This window comes from Maniola hyperantus, chromosome 2 (assembly GCF_902806685.2).
Source record: "Maniola hyperantus chromosome 2, iAphHyp1.2, whole genome shotgun sequence".
Taxonomy (NCBI): Eukaryota; Metazoa; Arthropoda; class Insecta; order Lepidoptera; family Nymphalidae; genus Maniola; species Maniola hyperantus.
In genome coordinates, this window is record NC_048537.1 from 17,626,984 (window position 1) to 17,648,567 (window position 21,584).

General features: G+C 40.4%; 2 protein-coding genes across 4 annotated transcripts in view; one reads left to right on the forward strand and one right to left on the reverse strand.

The window, feature by feature from the left end:
- Window positions 1–8,911, forward strand: part of LOC138404240 (uncharacterized) — a 126,354-nt gene extending 117,443 nt beyond the window's left edge. Inside the window, exon 2 of the mRNA XM_069507747.1 lies at window positions 7,872–8,911. Coding sequence (XP_069363848.1) covers window positions 8,147–8,863 — 717 coding nt within the window. The 5' untranslated portion in view covers window positions 7,872–8,146 and the 3' untranslated portion in view covers window positions 8,864–8,911. The remainder of the gene's footprint in view (window positions 1–7,871) is intronic.
- Window positions 1–21,584, reverse strand: part of hpo (serine/threonine-protein kinase hippo) — a 36,399-nt gene that overhangs the window by 11,826 nt on the left and 2,989 nt on the right. Inside the window, exons 1-3 of one of the 3 annotated variants that reach the window (XM_069507320.1) lie at window positions 12,754–13,407; window positions 3,285–3,387; window positions 720–878 (exon numbers count right to left, since the gene is read on the reverse strand). In XM_069507320.1, the coding sequence (XP_069363421.1) occupies window positions 720–878; window positions 3,285–3,387; window positions 12,754–12,878 (387 nt within the window). In that variant the 5' untranslated portion in view covers window positions 12,879–13,407. Of the gene's footprint in view, window positions 1–719; window positions 879–3,284; window positions 3,388–12,753; window positions 13,408–21,584 lie in introns of those variants that run through there. The other 2 variants (XM_069507322.1, XM_069507326.1) reach the window with 2 other exon arrangements.

The window sequence follows — 21,584 nt, forward strand, 5'->3', positions numbered from 1 at the left end:
AAAACTTACCTGTCCACAAAGTTGCAACATCTTTTGGAGGTTGAAGAGGTGTTTGATCTCATTCCACCCTCCTTTTTCTACAACCGCACCATACGCCACCGCATACAATTTCACCCTCACCACCTGGGTGTCTGGTGCACTGCGACCACCCGTTGTGCCAGATCCTTTTTTCCAAGTACATGCAAACTGTAGAATCAACTCCCTTCGGCGCTGTTCCTATTAGATTACAACATGGGGCTATTCAAGGGGCGGACGCATTGGTGGTTTCTCTGGTACTGCAAATGTTCATGGGCGGCGGTAAACAACAGCCACCAGGGGACCCGCCTGCTCGTTTGCTCGCCCTTTTTTTTAAACTCCTTATCTTGCGAAATGAAAATTAGCCTTTTTGCAGAATTAAATGCAGCCTATATGTCACTTTTGGGGTCTTTGAGTTTACGGCATCGATATAAATGATAAGATATGCCCAAGCGAACAAAAATTTTCACGGTTTTGGAACCAAATAAATCAGCACCACCTCTTAGATACTAATGAACGACCCGTTTGAAATCCAGACGTCATTGAGGTTGCATTGGTGCTAAATAAACATTTTAGGACCAATAAATCGGTGCCATTTTGCTTGTGCAATGGCCCTGTCCTTACGAAGTAATATATAAGTCAATGGTTTACGGCTTAGTAAAATTGTCAGTGGGTATTTGGCCATGTCAGCTATGGCGCCTCACCCATAGGTCCGTGTTCTTGAAGTAACTGCCGTAGTACTTCACCACGTAGGGGCTGTCGCACTGCTGCATGATGGAGATCTCCTTGATGATCTCCTGCAGGTCTGTGTCCACCGGCACTTGCTTGATGGCGAGCACCTGCCCGCTTTCCTTGTGCAGAGCCTGCAACATTACCAAATATTACATTAGAAAGAAAGAAAGAAGAAAGAAAGAAAAACGTTTATTTTTTAAGGCTGTACCACACATTACCATTATTAGGTTAGGTTATCCCGGCGCCTCTTATACTTGAGTAGTAAAGTCAAAAGACCTCAAGTAGAAGAAGCGCCGGAATAAACCATGTCGTGTGTGGCACAACCCGAAAAAAAAGGTCCCTACTCAGCATAAATGCCATATGTCTTGCACAAGTACAAAAACATACAGCGCTGGTTTTCAGTAGGAACCCTGATTCGGGTGGCGCCACGGAATTATTTCAATTGTACTTATCTAATCTATCTAAGTATTCTATATGTTAATAATATATACAAATTCACACATATTATACTTACTTATATTAATGAAACCGCCGAAATTTTGCCGGCTTATCGGAGTACAGGTACTTCAGCGAACATGCTCAAGAACTTTTCGATCTCGTTAGTCGTTCCACCTTTACCCTTTTACTACCGCAAGATGCGAACGAGCGAGTTTTCAACCCTATATCGTCAATATACTTCATCATCATCATTAGCCTGTGGACGTCCACTGTTGGACATAGGCCTTCCCTAAAGAGCGCCACCACACCCGGTCCTCAGCCTTCCTCATCCAGCCACTTCCCGCCAGCCTCTTTATATCGTCGGTCCATCGTGCTGGAGGGCGTCCCACACTACGCTTGCTTAAACGCGGTCTCCACTCAAGGACTTTCCGGCTCCAACGGCCATCGCATCTACGACAGGCATGGTCTGCCCACTCCTGCTTCAGCTTGCTAATAGTTTGGGCTATATCAGTGACCTTGGTTCTATTGCGGATCTCCTCATTTCAGATCGTATCCCTCAGGGAAACTCCTAACATAGCCCGCTCCATAGCTCGCTGAGCGACTTTGAATTTGTGAACAAGGCCGTTTGTGTCCACGTTTCAGCACCATAGGTGAGGACGGGAAGAACACTAGTTAAAGACTTTCGTCTTCAGGCACTGAGGAATTGACGATGAGAAGACTTGACTTGTCAATATACTTAATATAATTTTAAATATCCTTGTATGGAAATGAAAGATATATATATATATGGGATATAAATTCAGAAACTGAAGAAAGTTGCCGGCGACCAGCGGTTGCATAAAGTACAGGATTTGAGGCGTCCTACTAACGATGGGCTTTGTAACGGCGCTTACGGCAATTGGTATTTAGCGCCTATAGCGGGGTCAATTATTTATTGTTTACCTTAAACGACTATATTTATTGTCATTGGCGCCTAAGGTAAATTACTGATTTTATTTACCATCAGGCGTACCTACAAATTATTGAATACATCACATCATCTTCTATAATATAAAAATGAATCACTAAATCATCATCAGTCATCGCAAATCTCGAGAACAGCTGAACCGATTTCGCTAATTCTTTTTTTATAATATTCCTTGAAGTAGGTACGAGGATGGTTCTTACGGAAAGAAAAATTTAAAAATTTGAATCGACTGTTAGGCAGAACGAAGTTCGCCAGGGCAGTATTACCAACTGAGATAATTCGTTTTGTGGTTTTTCTTATTCATAAAGTAAAGTAATACACTTGTTCTCATTTTAATTTTGAGGCTCAAACATCACAAAGATTATTTTAGAAACCGGATACCAACCAATATTTGTTGCTGGTTCTTTTTGTAACAATATAGTAAATTCAAAAAAAAATTTACAAAAAAAATAAAAACCGACTTCGTTACACAAACACTAAAAATTGAAAAATAATTTAATTTATTACCGATTATATTATGTATACAAGAGTTAATATAGTTCCATAATAATACTTTTTGGTGCCGGTGCCAATTAGCTTTAGCTGCGCGAATCGTCTAGACTTCATATTTTTATGAGACTCCACAATGGCACCTCATTGGCACCGACCCCAAAAAATATTATTATGGAAAACTATATTAACTCTTGTATACGTAATATATTCGGTAATAAATTAAATTATTTTTCAATTTTTAGTGTTTGTGTAACGAAGTCGGTTTTTATTTTTTTTGTAAATTTTTTTTATTTCACAATTTTAGTGGCCCCATGGAATTATGCTATGACTGGTTAAAAATCTACTGTTTACTAAGCTATTACACTGATCGCGAGCAATTTACTCTTATCCGTTGAGGAGTTCCAGTATCTATCTTCGAAGATGTTCATCAGATCTTCACCAAATTGAAATGGGACCAACTTTGAAGTATACCCTTTCAAACAAAAAAAGAATTTTCAAAATCGGTCCAGGCGTTTTCGAGTAATCGGGGAACATACATAAAAAATAAAAAATAAAATAAAAAAATAAAAAAAAGATTCCGACGAATTGAGAACCTCCTCCTTTTTTTGAAGTCGGTTAAAAAAAGTTAAATAAGACGAACCTTGTATACGCTGCCATAGGAGCCCTCTCCGAGCTTGCAGATAATGTCGAAGACCTCCTCCGGCTGCCGCGTCAAACTCTCCTCCGATAACTTCTTTAACTCACTGAAACAATACACACAAAACGTTATTTTAACGGAATATTCTCGGAAAATGAAAGAGTTCCCACGGAATATTTTAAAATCTAATGCGCCGAAGTCGCGGCCATCTTCTACTCGTATATCCATACTAATATTATAAATGCGAAAATGTGTGTGTCTGTCTGTCTGCTAGCCTTTCACGGCCCATCCGTCCAACCGATTTTGACGAAATTTGGTACAGAGATAGCTAACATCCCGGGGCAGGAGTAAGGACATAGGCTACTTTTTATCCCGGAAAATCAAAAAGTTCCCACGGGATTTTTAAAAACCTAAATCCACGCGGACGAAGTCGCGGGCATCATCTAGTAATCTAATAAAAGGTTTGACTGACTGACTGATCTATCAACGCACAGCTCAAACTACTGGACGGATCGGGCAGAAATTTGGCATGCAGATAGCTAATATGATGTACGCATCCGCTAAGAAAGGATATTTGAAAATTCAACCCCTAAGAGGGTGAAATAGGGGTTTGAAATTTATGTAGTCCACGCGGACGAAGTCGCAAGAATAAGCTTGTTTTATATAATAGATTTTAGGCTACAGCTCTATGCGAGCTGAATTGTGCTTTTTATGTCAGAACAAGCGTTCAGATTGTACACTTCTACCTAATTTGCGATCACTGCATCTAATCCATACTAATATTATAAAATTATGCGAAAGTCTGTCTGCTCGCCTTTCACGGCCCATCCGTTCAACCGATTTTGACGAAATTTGGTACAGCGATAGCTTGCATCTCGGGGAAGGACACAGGCTACTTTTTATCAAAGAGTTCCCGCGGGATTTTTCAAAACTTAAATCCACGCGGACGAAGTCGCGGCCATCATCTAGTAATTAATAAGCCACTTAACTTCGTTCATGTTTGAAGTCCGCCGGCCCATTACCTCGCACGTGTGACGTGGTGCACGTGTGACGTGGTGGCTGGTGCACGTAAACAAGGGAGCCGCAATAAAATCCATGCATTACGAAACTGGTGTCGACGACCGCCATAACCCCCACGGCCTACTGATATTGCCATGACATTATGGAACTAGGTATATGTAGGTATATGTTAATTTATAAAAAAATTGCTTGTATATGTATATGTTAACTTATAAAAAACTAGATTGTATATGTATACTAGCTGATGCCCGCGACCTCGTCCGCGTGGAATTAGGTTTTTAGGGTTCCGTACCACAAAAGGATAAACGGAACCCTTATAGGATCACTTTGTTTTCTGTCTGTCTGTCTGTCAAGAAACCGACAGGGTACTTCCCGTTGACCTAGAATCATGAAATTTGGCAGGTAGGTAGATCTTATAGCTGACATTTGGGGAAAAATCTGAAAACCGTGAATTTAGGGTTAGATCACACAAAAAAAATTAAATTAAAAAAAAAACTTTCGAAGTGAGTGACTATATCAAGTGGGGTATCATATGAAAGGTCTTCACCTGTACATTCTAAAACAGATTTTTATTTATTTTTATGCATCATAGTTTTTGAATTATCGTGCAAAATGTCGAAAAAATACGACTGTAGTACGGAACCCTCATTGCGCGAGCCTGACTCGCACTTGGCCGGTTTTTTTAAAAATCCCGTGGGAACTCTTTGATTTTCCGAAATAAAAGTAGCCAATGTCACTCTCCCAGGTCTTTATCTATACCCATGTAAAAAATCACGTCAATCCATTGCACCGTTGCGACGTGATTGAAGGACAAACCAACAAACAAACACACTTTCGCATGTTAACTAATAAAAAACTAGCTTGTATTTATTATGTATATGTTAATAACTTATAAACCGACCGAGAAAGAGAAGCGATATAACTTGTTAAGGTGGAAGACACGGTCTGCCAGCGAAATTCAAATTTCGAGGGCAGACCCGTGTCTTGGGCCTTAAATTGACATACGAAACTAACTGTAGGTATCACCAGTATAACTGGATAGACATGATTACAGTTTACAGAGTGCCCCGTCCCTACAGTTCGATCAGAACAAATAAACCAACTTATTTACTTAACCTCCTCGTCCAGTTTACCAAGTATAGGTACGTTAGTACTTGGGACAACCCTCCACCTCCCATGGCCCCACCAACCTCTCGGTTATATGGGCCGAATCGCGGGAGGGCGCCCGTTCGGTACTTGCTCTTGGCATTTTCCCGGGGCGCCTTCTTGACTCCCTACAAATTATTTTTGTCTCTTCCTTGTCCCTTATGCTCACTCTCCCCCCTTGTGGGCTAGACGTCACTAACAGGTACGTTAGTACTATTATAATATATTCTGTGGTATAGGGCTTATTCCACCTTCCTAAATTCTACGTCCTAAATAGTATAGTTACCATCATAATGTACTAGACAACTTTGCCATTCAATGATACTTTGCCCAAAAAGCAATTTATAAGCAAATTCGCTTTGTAATTTTTAGGGTTCCGTACCTCAAAAAGAAAAACGGAACCCTTATAGGATCACTTTGTTGTCTGTCTGTCTGTCTGTCAAGCAACCTACAGGGTACTTCCCGTTGACCTAGAATCATGAAACTTGGCAGATAGGTAGATCTTATTTGGCTGACATTTGGAGAAAAATCTGAAAACCGTGAATTTATGGTTGCATCAAACAAAAAAAATTAAATTGTGGTCATAAACTAATAATTAGTATTTTCAATTTTTTTAAGTAAGATAACTATATCAAGTGGGGTATCTTCACCTGTGCATTCTAAAACAGATTTTTATTTATTTTTATGTATCATAGTTTTTGAATTATCCTGCAAAATGTCGATAAAATACGATTGTAGTACGGAACCCTCGTTGCGCGAGTCTGACTCGCACTTGGCCGGTTTTTTTGGATAAATTATAATATAGATGAGAACATAGAATTGATTTGATTGGGAAGCCGTTACGAAACAGTGGATGATTTAGAAGTACTTGTATAATCGAATAAAAAAATACTTATTTCTATTTCTGTTGGGCCAAAGTTGTTAACACCAAACCGGGTAATATTTCTGTTGGGCCAAAGTTGTTAACACCAAACCGGGTAATATTTCTGTTGGGCCAAAGTTGTTAACACCAAACCGGGTAATATTTCTGTTGGGCCAAAGTTGTTAACACCAAACCGGGTAATATTTCTGTTGGGCCAAAGTTGTTAACACCAAACCGGGTAATATTTCTGTTGGGCCAAAGTTGTTAACACCAAACCGGGTAATATTTCTGTTGGGCCAAAGTTGTTAACACCAAACTGGGTAATATTTCTGTTGGGCCAAAGTTGATAATACCAAACCGGGTAATCATAAATGATAATCATTTATTTTGCTCGAATATGGTACCTAAATGTATCAATATTATTTACGGGCAACGCTATTAACTTTAAAGGTTCGTACGCACCTGAGCGGCGCGGCGCGGCGCTTCAGCGAGCTGCACGTCGCGGCACAGAGCTTCAAAATATCATTTCTATCATTTTGTATGGCGCATATCGCACTAGAGCGGCGCTGCACAGCGCTTCACCGCGCGTTGCCGCGCGGCACGGCTGGAGAGAATATTTTGAAGCGCAGCGAAGCGACGCGCAGTGCAGTGACGCTAGTGCGACATACCCAGCGGCGCGGCGCGGCGCTTCGCGCTCGTACGCGAACGGGTATAAAAGTGACGCGCAAGTGACGCGAGGTGCCGCGTACTGAAGTTGTAGTGCGGTAGGCACCGTCGAGCGGCCTGAGGTGACGCGTTCTGCAGTCGGACTGAAGCGCCGCGCCGCGCCGCTCAGGTGCGTACGAACCTTAATACCAAGCAATTCTTCAAAATCATAAAAATCTGCGCATAATAAGAACGGGAGTAATTTCTCTCTATTTAAAGAGTTAGTTGTTGTGTGTCTGTGTGTTTATTTATGTCATAAAGAAACTAAAACAGCGTCGCATTCCTTTCTCGGGCACAGATGTTAAACGAGCCCACATGTAGTCCATCCTTGCTAACTATATCCTTTACACCTTCCACACGCTTTTCAGCGCTTTCTTCGTCATCATCATCATCATCATCAACAACAACCGATAGACGCCCACAGCTGGACATAGGTCTCTTGTAGGGACTTCCACACGCCACGATCTTGCGCCGCCTGAATCCAGCTGCTCCCTGCAACTCGTCTGAGGTCCGTCCTCCTAGTGGAGGGGGTCTTCCAGTGCGAGGTCGCCATTCCAGCACCTTGGGACCCCAACATCTATCGGTTTTACGAACTATGTGCCCTGCCCATTGCCACTTCAGCTTCGCAACCCGTTGAGCTATGTCGGTTAAAACGCACATAACTCCGAAAAGTAGAGGTGCGTGCACGGGATTGAACCCCCGACCTCCGATGACATCCTAACCACTAGGCTATCACAGCTTTTTTCGATTGTTGATAGGTTATGAATATTATCAAAATGAATCTGAACAAATATTTTCCGTTGAACGATATCACAACATGAACTCGGTGTGCCTCCTGCCTGCTGCCTGCTCGTTAGATAATGGTCGGTTCACATTATTCCAGTAGCATTCCAGTCCAGCATTCCAGTCCAGTGCTGGAATGCTACTGGAACAATGTGAACCTGCACTGGAATGTACCCATTCCAGTGATCAATCCAGTCCAGTGACTGGAATGACGGTCTATTTTTCATTCCAGCTCGCCCATTCCAGCGCCACTGGAATAGTGTGAACGGCCAATCCAGTGCTTGATTACACGTTTTACAGTGAACACGCATTGTTGTTTTTTGTGGAGTTCTATAGCTAATTCCTAACAATGAAATTAACTGAAAACCAAACTCTTCTGTTTGTTTCTTTGTATAGAGAACATGTGTGTCTGTGGGATATCACTTCAGAATTTTATAAACACAAAGGCATGCGCCAATCCGCCCTGCAAAAAATTTGTGAGGGTATGCAAATAGAAGGTTTTACTGTAGAAGATGTAAAAAATAAAATAAAAAGTATGCGATCTACATACTACCTTGAACTGGACAAGATTAAAAAATCCTCCACTTCTGGTGCTAGTGGTGATGTTTACCAGCCGAAGATAAAATGGTTCGCCGAGTTCAATTCATTTATAAGAAATTCTGCACCGGAACCACGAAAGAAGAAGTCTAGATTAACAGAGTTATCTGCAATTGTCAAAAACATGAAGGAGATCAAAAATGACTTCTCCAACTCAGAAAGAGAGGAAGATGAATTTGATATCTTTGGAAAATACATTGCAACGCAATTAAGAAAACTTTCCACAGAACAGGCTATCCTAGGCCAAGAAGAAATACAAAAAGTGGTAACAAAATGTAGACTGAACGATTTGAGATTTAGTAATACGAGTTATTCTCACATACTACAAGCGCCTGGTCCAAGTTCTAATACATTTTCAATGAGTCCAGCATCTACTACAGACACCCAAGCCACTGATGATTCACTTAATTTATTGTGTGAAGATACAGAATACGCCAATATTATTATGAATGCTTTCAATCAAGCTTAAATGTGAAATAGTGTTAAGTATGAGGAAATTATAATAAAGAAAATTAGTTACCTTGATGTGATCTTTTAATGCCCTTTTATTTCTTGACAAACTTCTGATATGATTTGCGATATAGATGATTTTGGCAACCGAAACAGATGACTGAGGCTTCTGTAACTATTTCCAGTAGATAAAAAGGATAGAGTGACTTCTAGTTTTAATTTTGCAGGTATGGCATCTCTTAATAATGTATCGTTACGTTGAATATTGTTTGAAATTAATGATAACAACTCCTCAAAATTTTCTGCTGTCATTCTCATTGCCAATCTATATTCATAGGCATCTTCTGATTTCAGCTGTTGCAAAAGCATTGTTGAGCCTCCTTTTACATTTCTTTCGCTTATCCAGTTTCTCACCCAAATCCGCTTTTTTCTTTTTAGTTCTTCTTCAACTACATCAGTTACTTCTTCTAACAGTAATAATTGAACAGTTTTAAAACAATTTCTAAACTCCTTTCTTGAAAGCATTGTCACTATAGTGTTACCGATCTAACAGCTTTTGAATGACTGGAATAATGTGGACGATATAATCCAGTCCAGCACTGGACTGGATTAACTCGCTGGATTACTGGACTGGAATAATGTGAACTGACCAACGGATGTTTTTAAACATGCTTTATCTCGTTACAATAAGTATATAACAATAATTGAGACATCAGACCATCATCGGACAATGATAATCGACCATTGTATGGATAGATTGTGATTAAAATAATTTATATACAACTGAAACAATATCAAATCGCTTTAAATTATCTTGATGCAGCTTAATATGGAGCCCTGAGTCTATACCCCATATTATGACAACTGAATTTAACGGCAGGTAAGTAGGTATGTTAATTATTTCTTCCGAGACATGGTAACTAACTGTGGGCCTTATAAGAAAGCGGGCGATGGAGAGAGCAATTTGACAATTTCTCTACGGTATAAAAGGAAAAGGTGACTGACTGATTGACTGACTGATTTATAAACGCACAGCTGAAACTACTGGACGGATTGAGCTGAAATTTGGAATGCGGATAGCTATTATGACGTAGGCATAAGCTAAGAAAGGAGTTTTGAAAATTCAACCCCTAATGGGGTCAAATAGGGGGTTGAAATTTGTGTAGTCCACGCAGACGAAGTCGCGAGTTTAAGCTAGTCAGTACCCTTATTATAAATGCGAAAGTGTGTTTGTTTGTTGGTTTGTCCTTCAATCACGTCACAACGGTGCAACGGATTGACGTGATTTTTTGCATGGGTATAGATGAAGACCTGGAGAGTGACATAGGCTACTTTTTATCCCGGAAAACCAAAGAGTTCCCACGGGATTTTTAAAAAACCTAATTCCACGCGGACGAAGTCGCGGGTATCAGCTAGTAATTAATAATAATGATTGCTGTCAAGCGTAAGCCTATCATGCTATAAAAGAATAAGAATTTACTTAACTTAAAATTAAGTGAAAAAGTGTAATAACCGCATAATCTGTTGACGAAGTTAATTAGGACATCTGAAATTGTAACGGCACTAACTTAGTCACTCCGAGTGGCACAGACTTCCACAACAACATTCCTGCTGACTCACCACTCACCACCACAAGTTATTTCCTCACTATTGACCCGAGTCTGCACGCTATACATTGCGGGTTTGAAAAATACTAAAACTCCATTCCAGATTTCATCCAAATCCGTTCAGCCGTTTTTGCGTGATTGAGTAACAAACATCCAAACATCCACACTTTCACATTTATAATATTACTAGCTTATGCTCGCGACTTCGTCCGCGTGGACTACACAAATTTCAAACCCCTTTTTCACCCCCTTAGGGGTTGAATTTTCAAAAATCCTTTCTTAGCGGATGCCTACGTCATAATAGCTATCTGCATGCCAAATTTCAGCCCGATCCGTCCAGTGGTTTGAGCTGTGCGTTGATAGATCAGTCAGTCAGTCAGTCAGTCAGTCAGTCAGTCAGTCAGTCAGTCACCTTTTCCTTTTATATATTTAGAAGATTAGGATAAAACATCTAACTGACGCTAGAGGTCAACGAACGTTCCATAAGTAGGCCACTGCTGCGTCGTAGGCGGGGCATTGACCCGAGTTTTGCACGCTATACATTGCGGGTTTGAAAAATACTAAAACTCCATTCCAGATTCCATCCAAATCCGTTCAGCCGTTTTTGCGTGATTGAGTAACAAACATCCAAACATCCACACTCACATTTATATATTAAGATAAAACATCTAACTGACGCTAGAGGTCAACGAACGTTCCATAAGTAGGCTGCTGCGTCGTAGGCGGGGCATTGACCCGAGTTTTGCACGCTATATACTTTGCGGGTTCGAAAAATACTAAAACTACAAAATGAGGCAAATGGTTATTGGCATTGGATTGTGTTTAGGTAGGTATAACAATAACGCTAAGTTTTTGCTAGCGTTCTGGTTACACGCGATATGTTCTGATGCCCATATTGCCATTTCAGCTTCGCAACCCGTTGAGCTATGTTGGTTACTATGGTTCTACTACGGATTGAACACGTAGAGAAACTCCAAGCATAGCACACAGCCAGTGGCGTGCACAGTTTGAAGCCAGGGTAGGCATTAGTAAGTTAGGTAGGTGCCTGTTTACTGGCAGATCATAATGAAAAATATGCATTGAGCTATTGCAACTGGGGTAAGCAGTGTATTTATGCCTCTATGACCTGCACGCCACTGCACACAGCCAACCACATCAACATTCCTGCTGACTCACCATCTCACCACATTGTAGGTACGAGCTATTTCCTCACCGGTTATGTAGTTCAATAATTTAGTATTGTATCATTGTTATTGTAATATTTTACCTTCCTTTTAAAGCTTTAATAATATGTTAGCACTGGAAAGTTTTTTAAATTCGCGCCCGCGACTTCGTAGGTAGGTAGGTACGCGTGGATTTAGGTTTTAAAAAAATGTGGGAACTCTTTGATTTCCCGGGATAAAAGGTAGCCTATGGCGCTCTCCAGGTCTTTAACTATACCCATACAAAAAATCACGTCTATCCGTTGACTGAATTACAAATTCCCAATTCGCCCTTACCGAGAATCAAACCTGGGACATCCCGCTTATAAGACTACAGCGCTCACCACTGCGCCCGGGAGGTAACTGAAAGGGATTTGGAAAGCTAGCAGGTTTCAAGATTGCCATGTCCATTAATTTGTAACGCGAGTTTTGCAAAAGATGGTTGAACTTTAGAACTTCTCCACCTATAAATATGGCCGAATATACAATAATGTAGATGAGGAAGGCAAAAGATGGTATAAATAGTCGCGTGTTCTTGAAATGGCCTATATGCAGCTGTGGGTGTTGATGGTAATACCTACTTCTGTTATATATACTACTGCTGTGAATTTTTTCACAGTCCTATATACTACCATTTGGGTGATAGACGAGAGGGGGGCCAAAGGACTCTAATAAAAATTAGCACTTTAAAACATCATATTTCACAAACGGATCTAGAAATCGTGAAATGATGTTCCCACACCCACAGTATTTTTAAAAGACTTAATCAACGATATCCCACACTATGGGGTAGACGAGAAAAAAAAATTCATCCCCACTTTACATGTAGGGAAGCTACCCTAAAAAAATATTTATCACAATTTTATTTCACCACTTTGTCGGCGTGATTAATATTTATACGCATGCCAAATTACAGATTTCTAGCACTAATAAGGGTTCCTTGTTTACTACGGTACCCTAAAAACGCTTTGAGGCTGTTGTACATATTGTTTGTCTCCTTACAATTCCAAATAATCGAATCCTCAAATCGACTCGGTAAATTGAATTCTCGCTTCATCAAATACTAAGGGTGGAGGTAAACAATCAGTGACAAAACTCACAAGAGGCGTTCGTTGGCGCTCATCCTGTCGTCGCGCCGCTTCTTGCACGTGTTACAACTGAGGGTAGGAGCACCCCCCTCCCACATGCCACCCTTCCAAAACACGAGCCTACCCTCAGCGTCCATGAGGGCACTTCATCTTGGCCATTACTGCCATCTTGGCTATCACAACATCCCCATGTCTCCAACCTTGAGGTTATCACAGTGATGCTTGGTCAAACAACTAATCCTCGAGCGGAATTTGAATTAGAACACAAATAACCAAAGCTTTATTATCCTCCACGTCACAGAAGATATTTGGAGCAGTCAATACAATTCAGGTGGGCGAGTTTCACGAAACCAAAAAACACTTCACACAAAATTCTGAGAAACGTGATAGTATAATCAGTATAGCTAACTACCACACAGAAACACGTTTGAATACCCGTTCGATAAGTAAACACTGTAACTGTTCAATGTATCCTGGTTTGCTAAATGTCCACAACCGATATCTCTTATCACAGAAACACTGATTTCAGAGACACACTTTTCAGAACGGTTGGAGGAATTATTGAGAATTGAGAATATTTATATTTACGTAACGGCACGTCCGCTGCGAACATTCAAAAGCGATTAACAAAAGTTAAATCCCAAAATAAACGATCCTTTCAAGTCATAACCGGTCGAAGCGTGCGCACGGAGCTTCGAGCGATCGTCTCTTGCGCCGTCTCTCAGCAGACTGCCTTCCGTCCATTCTGACGTTGACAGCTTTGGAAATATGGGAGTTTTTCCTGCTGCACAAGAGCTTTACCTATTACAAACTCAAACACAAATTATTTATTCAGAATCGGTAAAATTTTACGCTTCCTGATTGTCAATTTTTTTTATTTGTCGACGATATGATATAGTGGTGATAATTAATACGTACTTAAAACTAAAGCTACGACGAGGGTTCCAAATGGGCCCAAGTCTGAGAAGAGTCCACAACAAACTCAGTCGGGTATTTTTTTTATTATCACCACTTTACAAAATCACTTAGAACTAACACAAAGCTGTTAAGCAACTTATTCCCAGGCTTTCTTATCATTCAAATAATTTTTTACATTGTAATAGGATTTTTCAATAAGTTTACGTTTTATGAAAACTTTGAACTTGTTGAGCATATTTGGTATTTTGTCTATATTTGAATGGTCAATATACTTTGTATTTGTAATTATTTTCGATTTAGACTCATTACAAGCGTTTACGAAAGTCAGATCGGCATAGAACAATACAATAATAAAATGATTGTACAAAATATGGCATATTTTACACTTTGTTCGCTTTTATGTCGAAGAATATTATTCACGATAAGTCTGTTAAAAAAATTTAATTGATGATGATTAATTACACTTTGATTGTTTGATTAGTTGAAAAATCAATATTTTGTTTAATAACGGAATAACTTCTGTGTGCTAAAAAAGCTGTGATAGCCTAGTGGTTAGGACGTCCGCCTTCTAATCAAAGGTCGGTTCCGGGCACGCACCTCTAACTTTTCGGAGTTATGTGCATTTTAATTAATTAAATATCACTTGCTTTAACGGTGAAGGAAAACATCGTGAGGAAACCTGCATGCCTGAGAGTTCTCCATAATGTTCTCAAAGGTGTGTGAAGTCTACCAATCCGATCATGGCCGGTTTGGTAGACTATGGCCAAAACCCTTCTCACTCTGAGAGGATACCCGTGCTTTGTAGCGAGCCGGCGATGGGTTGATCATGATGATGACGATTAGTTACACAAATCAAATGCTCAGCGATGTATTTTGCCGCGGCGTGACGAGCGCGACAAGAGACGGGTGGGCGGCACCAGATAAATACAACAGCGTGTTGGTCCGTCTATAAATACACGGATCCTATGCGATACGCGCCTGACCTTTTTATTGGCATGCCTGTTGATATACCGTTGTTATTTTGACTCTAGTATCTAGATTAGCATTCATCCCATTTCTGAACTGAGGTTACTGGATTTTTACTGGGGAAATAGGGTTCTATTTTTTAGGGTTCCGTACCTCAAAAGGAAAAACGGAACCCTTATAGGATCACTTTGTTGTCTGTCTGTCTGTCAAGAAACCTGCAGGGTACTTCCCGTTGACCTAGAATCATGAAATTTGGCAGGTAGGTAGATCTTATAGCTGACATTTGGGGAATAATCTGAAAACCTTGAATTTAGGGTTAGATCACACAAAAAAAATTTAATTGTGGTCATGAACTAATAATTAGTATTTTCAACTTTCGAAATGAGTGACTATATCAAGTGGGGTATCATATGAGAGGTCTTCACCTGTACATTCTAAAACAGATTTTTATTTATTATTTATATATTTTATTTATTTACGCATCATAGTTTCTGAATTATCGTGCAAAATGTCGAAAAAATACGACTGTAGTACGGAACCCTCATTGCGCGAGCCTGACTCGCACTTGGCCGGTTTTTTTTTATTCAGATGCAAGTTAGCCCTTGACTGCAATCTCACCTGGTGGTAAATGATGATGCAATCTAAGATAGATGCGGGATAACCTGGAAGGGATATGGCAGTTTTTATTAAACCCATACCCATACCCTTTGGTTTATACACGGCATCGTACCGGAATGCGCTAAATCACTTGGCACAATAGAAATCACTGTGGTCTTTTTAGTGGGAGCTCCCGGGTTCGATTCCTGGCAGGGGTTTGGAATTTTATGATTTCTCCGGTCTGGTCTGGTGGGAGGCTTCGGCTGTGACTAGTTACCACCCTACCGGCCAAGCCGTGCCGCCGAGCGATTTAGCTTCCGGTACAATGCCGTCTAGAAACCAAAGGGGCATGGAAAACTGCCATACCCCTCCCAGGTTAGCCCGCTTCCATCTTACCAATCTCACCTGGTGGTAAATGATGATACAGTATCATCACTTACCACCAGGTGAGATTGCAGTCAATTGCTAACTTGTATCTGAATAAAATAAAGAAAACAAGGAATACGGTCGGAAACAAGTTCGTAGTTCAAGTTTGGAGAAATAGCAAGTCAGAAAATTTTCCAAAGATATAAAATAAAGTAATCTTATAAAAGAAAATTGTCTAGTTTACTGCTACGCGACAAAGACTCATACAATCCAGAACAGCATGAGAACTTTCCCACTCATTGTTATAAAGAAAAAACACAACAACCGCTATGAATTTTTATTATTGTTATACAAGTCCACCTGAAATTGTAGGTTTTAAGATATGACATGCAAGGGGTGAGTATAAAAGTCAAGGTAAATATCAGGACACGATGGATTCGGCAGAATAATTCCCTGAACAGGTTTATTACATCATATTAAATTCATCATCAGATCATCAGATCATATTACAGTAGGTACAGTAGTACCTACTGTAATATGGATAAACAAGGAAAAGGTCGTGAGAAAGGACCGCACAGACTCCAGGATTTATCTCTCTCTATCTACGATTTATCGTGCAAAATGTCGAATAAATACGAGTGTAGTACGGAACCCTCGGTGCGCGAGCCTGACTCGCACTTGGCCGGTTTTTTTTTAATTCAGATACAAGTTAGCCCTTGGCTGCAGTCGCACGATGTAGGAGAAATAAACAAGGAAAGGTCGTGAGAAAAGACCGCACAGACTTCAGGATTTATCTCTCTCTATCTACAATTGTCAGACCAATGAGATGTTGACGCACTGAGTTTCCGCCGGTAATATTTTTGCGGACATTCTCGCCAAAAAGCAACGCGGTCGTTCCTTTCATGGGGGAGAGGTTACATACTACGTTTCCCCTTTGCCAAAGGACTAGACCACGGGTCGAGAAAATATAAAATATGCTCTATGGCATTTTTACAAAATAATGCCCTTTAAGTTTCCGAAATGTGCCCTGAACCTAAGGTACCTTAGCGATAAGGCCGCCTTTTGTATCTTCCTTCTATCTGTGTTTTTTTTGTTCTTTTATTGTAATCCTTCTTGTGGTGGTACAAATAAAGTGTATAATAATAATAAAACCTAATGTGGCGTGCAAATCCTTTAACCATGACTCATCAGTCATGGATTGGGTGATCGATCAAGGATTTAAAATAGAAGACGATTTTTTCGCTATTGCCCCTTCTTGTAAGATCTTAGAATATTTTGAAGGCCCCGTCGCAAAAATATAGGGTGTTTACGGGAACTTACGGTATTATCTGTTTACTAATACAGTACTTACAGAATCTTGAAATGGTTTTTGTAATATATAGACATTACGCACTAACATGCCAGTGCGTCACTTTATTGGAATTTGTCCTTATTAAAATTTGGCTGGATACTAATATGTATTGGTCGGATAGTGATAACCGGTCTACGAAAACTAGAAAAGAGCTGATAATTTTCAAACGGCTGAACAGAATTTTTTGGATTATAGCTAAATATTAGCCTTAGATCTATGTCTTCCCTTTGACTTGTCGTTCAAAGCGATCTCCCGAACGATGAACCTAGGCCGGCTATACCTAGACTGGGGCACGCGATCTTGACGTCCTTACCTTGAGTCTTAAGCTACGGACATAGAGTTGAATATTCACATACATCAACATGCGTAAGTTGTTAGAAGTTTCGGAGAAATGTTATAAATTGATCATCAATCCTGCGTAGGAATTCAGACAAAACGTAGGAAGTTTTAACAAATCAAATACTGACTGAATTATTGATCTCTCTTCTAAGTACAGTACGAGATGTGCAATCGGGGTATGAGGCGGGGGGACGCCCCGCACACCCGCACGTCACCCGTGCTATCCCGCATAGGGTTGCCATCTCGACCTGTCGCGTACTATACGTACAGTATGAGGCAGACAATAATGTATATCGAACTTTAGCACAGATAATAGTAAGCATGAGATTTCGGCTTTGTGAGCGTTGTCTTTGTCACTCATACCCTCATACCTACTTATGTGACGTTTTGTCGGTCTCAACAGCGACAATTTGGTCTACAAAACAGGTTCTGTCTATTTCTAAAGGTCGATGTACATTATTTTCTGCCACGTACCTACTGTAGTCAATCATTTTCCGGGAAGCAAAAAGTATAAGTGTAGTACCTATTTACTCAGTTTTATCTAGTGTGTTCATCTGTGACTGTAAGCTTGCTTGCAGAAGCATAAATCCTGTTTAAACAGTCTACTTGCACGGAAATATGTAACAATAATTAGAATATTAATGTTGTAAAAATCCATATTTAATTCAGAAGGTTGCAACTGCCTACTTCCTAGATATTATTATAAATCTGACGCTCACGTGGTTTGCATGGTATGGTCAGGCAGGATGAACCTTTTTATTATTCGAGTATAGTCCGCGACAGGTCGAGATGGCAATCGGGGATTGCGGGGCGTCACCTAGCCTCATACCCCGATTGCCATCTCCACCTGTCGCGTTCCGAGCTTCCGAGAGTTCCGGCTCGGGATTTTTGAAAATCTAAATCCACGCGGACATAGTCGCGGGCATCAGCTATAAATGAAGATCAAAAGCTTGGTTATTGCCAAAAATATCATGTTTTGAAAGCGATAGGTATATTTAAAGATGACGATAGGCTAATAGTGCAAAGGCGGAACGAGAGCGGCCGCGAACGGGAGGTCAGCCTAGAGCGACGACCTACTATCGCCGAGCGCAGTTGCGCTTTACAGTTTAGACCCACGCGAGTCTACTCTCGATAAACAGCCGCGTGTCACTCAACGATACGGAGACGATTGCGATACGACAATTTATCAAATATTCATGAAAGAAAAATCGTTGATAATTATTAATTACTATGCTAGGGACCTCATAAGAAAACTTAGAGTCACTTAGAAGCGATGGAGAGAGCTGTGCTTGGAGTTTCTCTACGTGATCAAATGCAGTCAGTCAGATCATCTGATGAATCAGAAATGAAGAAATCCGTAGGAGAACCGGAGTAAATGACATAGCTCAACGGGTTGCGAAGCTGAAGTGGCAATGGGGCAGCGCATGTAGTTCGAAAAAATGATAGACGGGGTCTCAAGGTGCTAGAATTGTGACCTCGCACCGGGAAACGCAGCGTTGAAGGGCCTTGGAGGAGGCTCACCCGGGAAGAATGGCGTGCACATGAGGAGCCCTATAGCAATAATGAATAAATAAAGACTAACTAAGAAGAAACAGAATTTCCCACCACTACCCATATTATAAATGCGAAAGTGTGTTTGTTTGTTGGTTTGGTTGGTTCAATCACGTCGCAACGGTGCAACGGATTGGCGTGATTTTTTGCGTGGGTATAGTTAAAGACCTGGAAAATGACATAGACTACCTTTTATCCCGGAAAATCAAAGAGTTCCCACAGGATTTTTATACCTAAATCCACGCGGATGGAAGTCGCGGTCATCATTTAGTCCTCAAACTCAAATTATTTATTTAGAATAGGTAAACTTTACGCTTCCTGATTGTTAAAATTTTAATTTGTAAGATGATTGTCTTTTGTCGCGATAATATTATGTCGGCAAAATATTCTTATACTTGTACCAACGCTTTGGAACAATAAATGATTTATTTATTTATTGTTATTTATTATTTATTTAGTGGTCACGATTGATACGTACTTAAAACTAAATCTACGAGGGTTCATAACGCGCCCAGGTCTGAGAAGAGCCCACAACAAACTCAGCCGGCTAAAAGGCTGATAGGTCTAGAGAGCCAGTAATGTTGTCCTTTCATGCAAACCTCCACGCAACCACATGTCGTTGTAGTATCGTTCCGTATAAAGCACTGTTCTTGGTCAAAGCTTTATCAATGACATTTACATTATAGTGCTGTCGGAGACTTTATTACCTATACCTAGTGTTAGCTAAATTGCCGGTAATATATTCCTGACAATCTCACCACTTATGGGTAAGGAAACATACTTTATGGCCTGTGTGGGCTGAAAGTTATCATTCTTCATTTTTTCAGCGACTTCTAAATTTGGGTTTGGGTAGTGATATCCATACGTTTGTTGGTTTTTTTTTCAATCACGTTGCAACGGAGCAACGATCGACGTGATTTTTGCATATCAAAGTCAAAGTCAAGTTGGATTGAAATCCAAAATATTGTTATTTTGAGTTCGTCTTCGTACCAATTCCCAATTCGTACAAATACGACAAATTGTTCCCATTGGATTACATCATGGGGTTAATCAAGGGGCGGACCAATAAATTTCTGAAAGGCCGGCAACGCATTGATGGTTTCTCTGGTACTGCAAATGTTCATGGGCGGCGGTAATCACTTAACATCAAGTGACCAGCCTGCCCGTTTGCTCGCTATTATTATTTAAAAAAAAAACAGTAAAAGAATTCTTTGCATAGGCATCTAACCGAGACATTCAAACCAGACAGCAAGCTAATAACCTTAGGTCTTATTACTCATACGACCTGAGGTGTGACCTGAGGTAGACATCCTATCGCCGCCGGAACTCGTACACATTAAAGCAAAACATACCATATTTTATGTAGAGGTATAAAAAAAGAAACAAAAAAGAAAACCTTGAAAAACCAGGAACCAAAACGTTTAATAAAAATGTATTAATCACGATAAGTTTTGTAGGTATCAATATAATAGGTAACTACTTGAACGCACGTCATTCGAATGCCAATAAAATGACGTGTGAGCAGATGAGGATACGACTTACTGTTGGTACATAAAAACACCCTGGACCCTCAGGGTGATTACGTTAAACGTTGCAGTAGCGACAGCAACGCGACAGCAGTAGCAATGCGACAGTTCATTTGCTGTCTCTCTTCTTCTTATTTTGCTTTGTGGCTATTGCAGTCTCTCTCTAGCCGCTGTTACGTGTGTCGTTTGACAGTAATGATCGCGAGATTAACGCCTGTCGAGATACGTAATCACCCCACCTGTCGCAGGATGATTAGTCAGTTAATCTCAGTACCTATTATGAAGAATTGTATCATTATCATCATCATCATCATCATCATCATCATCATCATCTCAACACATCGTTTGTTCACTACTGAACATGGGCTTCCTTACAGAATGAGAATAGTTTAGGAAAACAATTGTGGCTAATTCCGTTGTATACAATCTCTAAGCTAAACTAAAATGGCACGTCTAAATCTATTGCTATCCCTTTTATAATGTTTTTTGCGGAAAAGGATAGCACTAGATTTAGACCTGTTAATTTAGTTTAGTTTAGAGATTGTGTACAAGAGAATCGGCCCCATTGTGAGCAATTCTGCATACTGTAGCCGGCAAGAAATATTGTACATCGACAGACAGACTTCGTAGAGCGTTGTCTCTGTCTCTCATACCTATGTGACGATGAAGTTTTGTCGGTCTCAACGACAGAGATAGCGCTCTACGAAACCGCTATCTCTTTCTAAAGGCCAATGTACAATATTTCCTGCCGGTTTTCAGCGGCGGGCATGTGAAGTCTACCAATCCACACTGGCCATCGTGGTGGATTATGGCCTAGTCCTTCTCATTTTGAGAAGAGACCTGTTCTCAGTAGTGGGCCAGCGTTGGGTTGACAATGATGATGATGGTAAGGAGGCCGTCTTATCGATTATGTAGGACGTTTCCTTTTGGCTCGGCCATTGATTGCTATCATTGCGTGGAAGGCGTCGAAAGACAACATGAACACAACAATATACCTGCCAAGTGAAACTGCTTCCAACAATGAGGGTTCCGCAAAATTAACTGGTCTCTAATAATGAGGACTAGTTTGGCTGTTTCATTATAATAAGCTTCCAGAAGACATATTGATACGTCATTAGATTCGTCATCTATATATTATATATATATATATAAAAGGAAAAGGTGACTGACTGACTGACTGACTGACTGATCTATCAACGCACAGCTCAAACTACTGGACGGATCGGGCT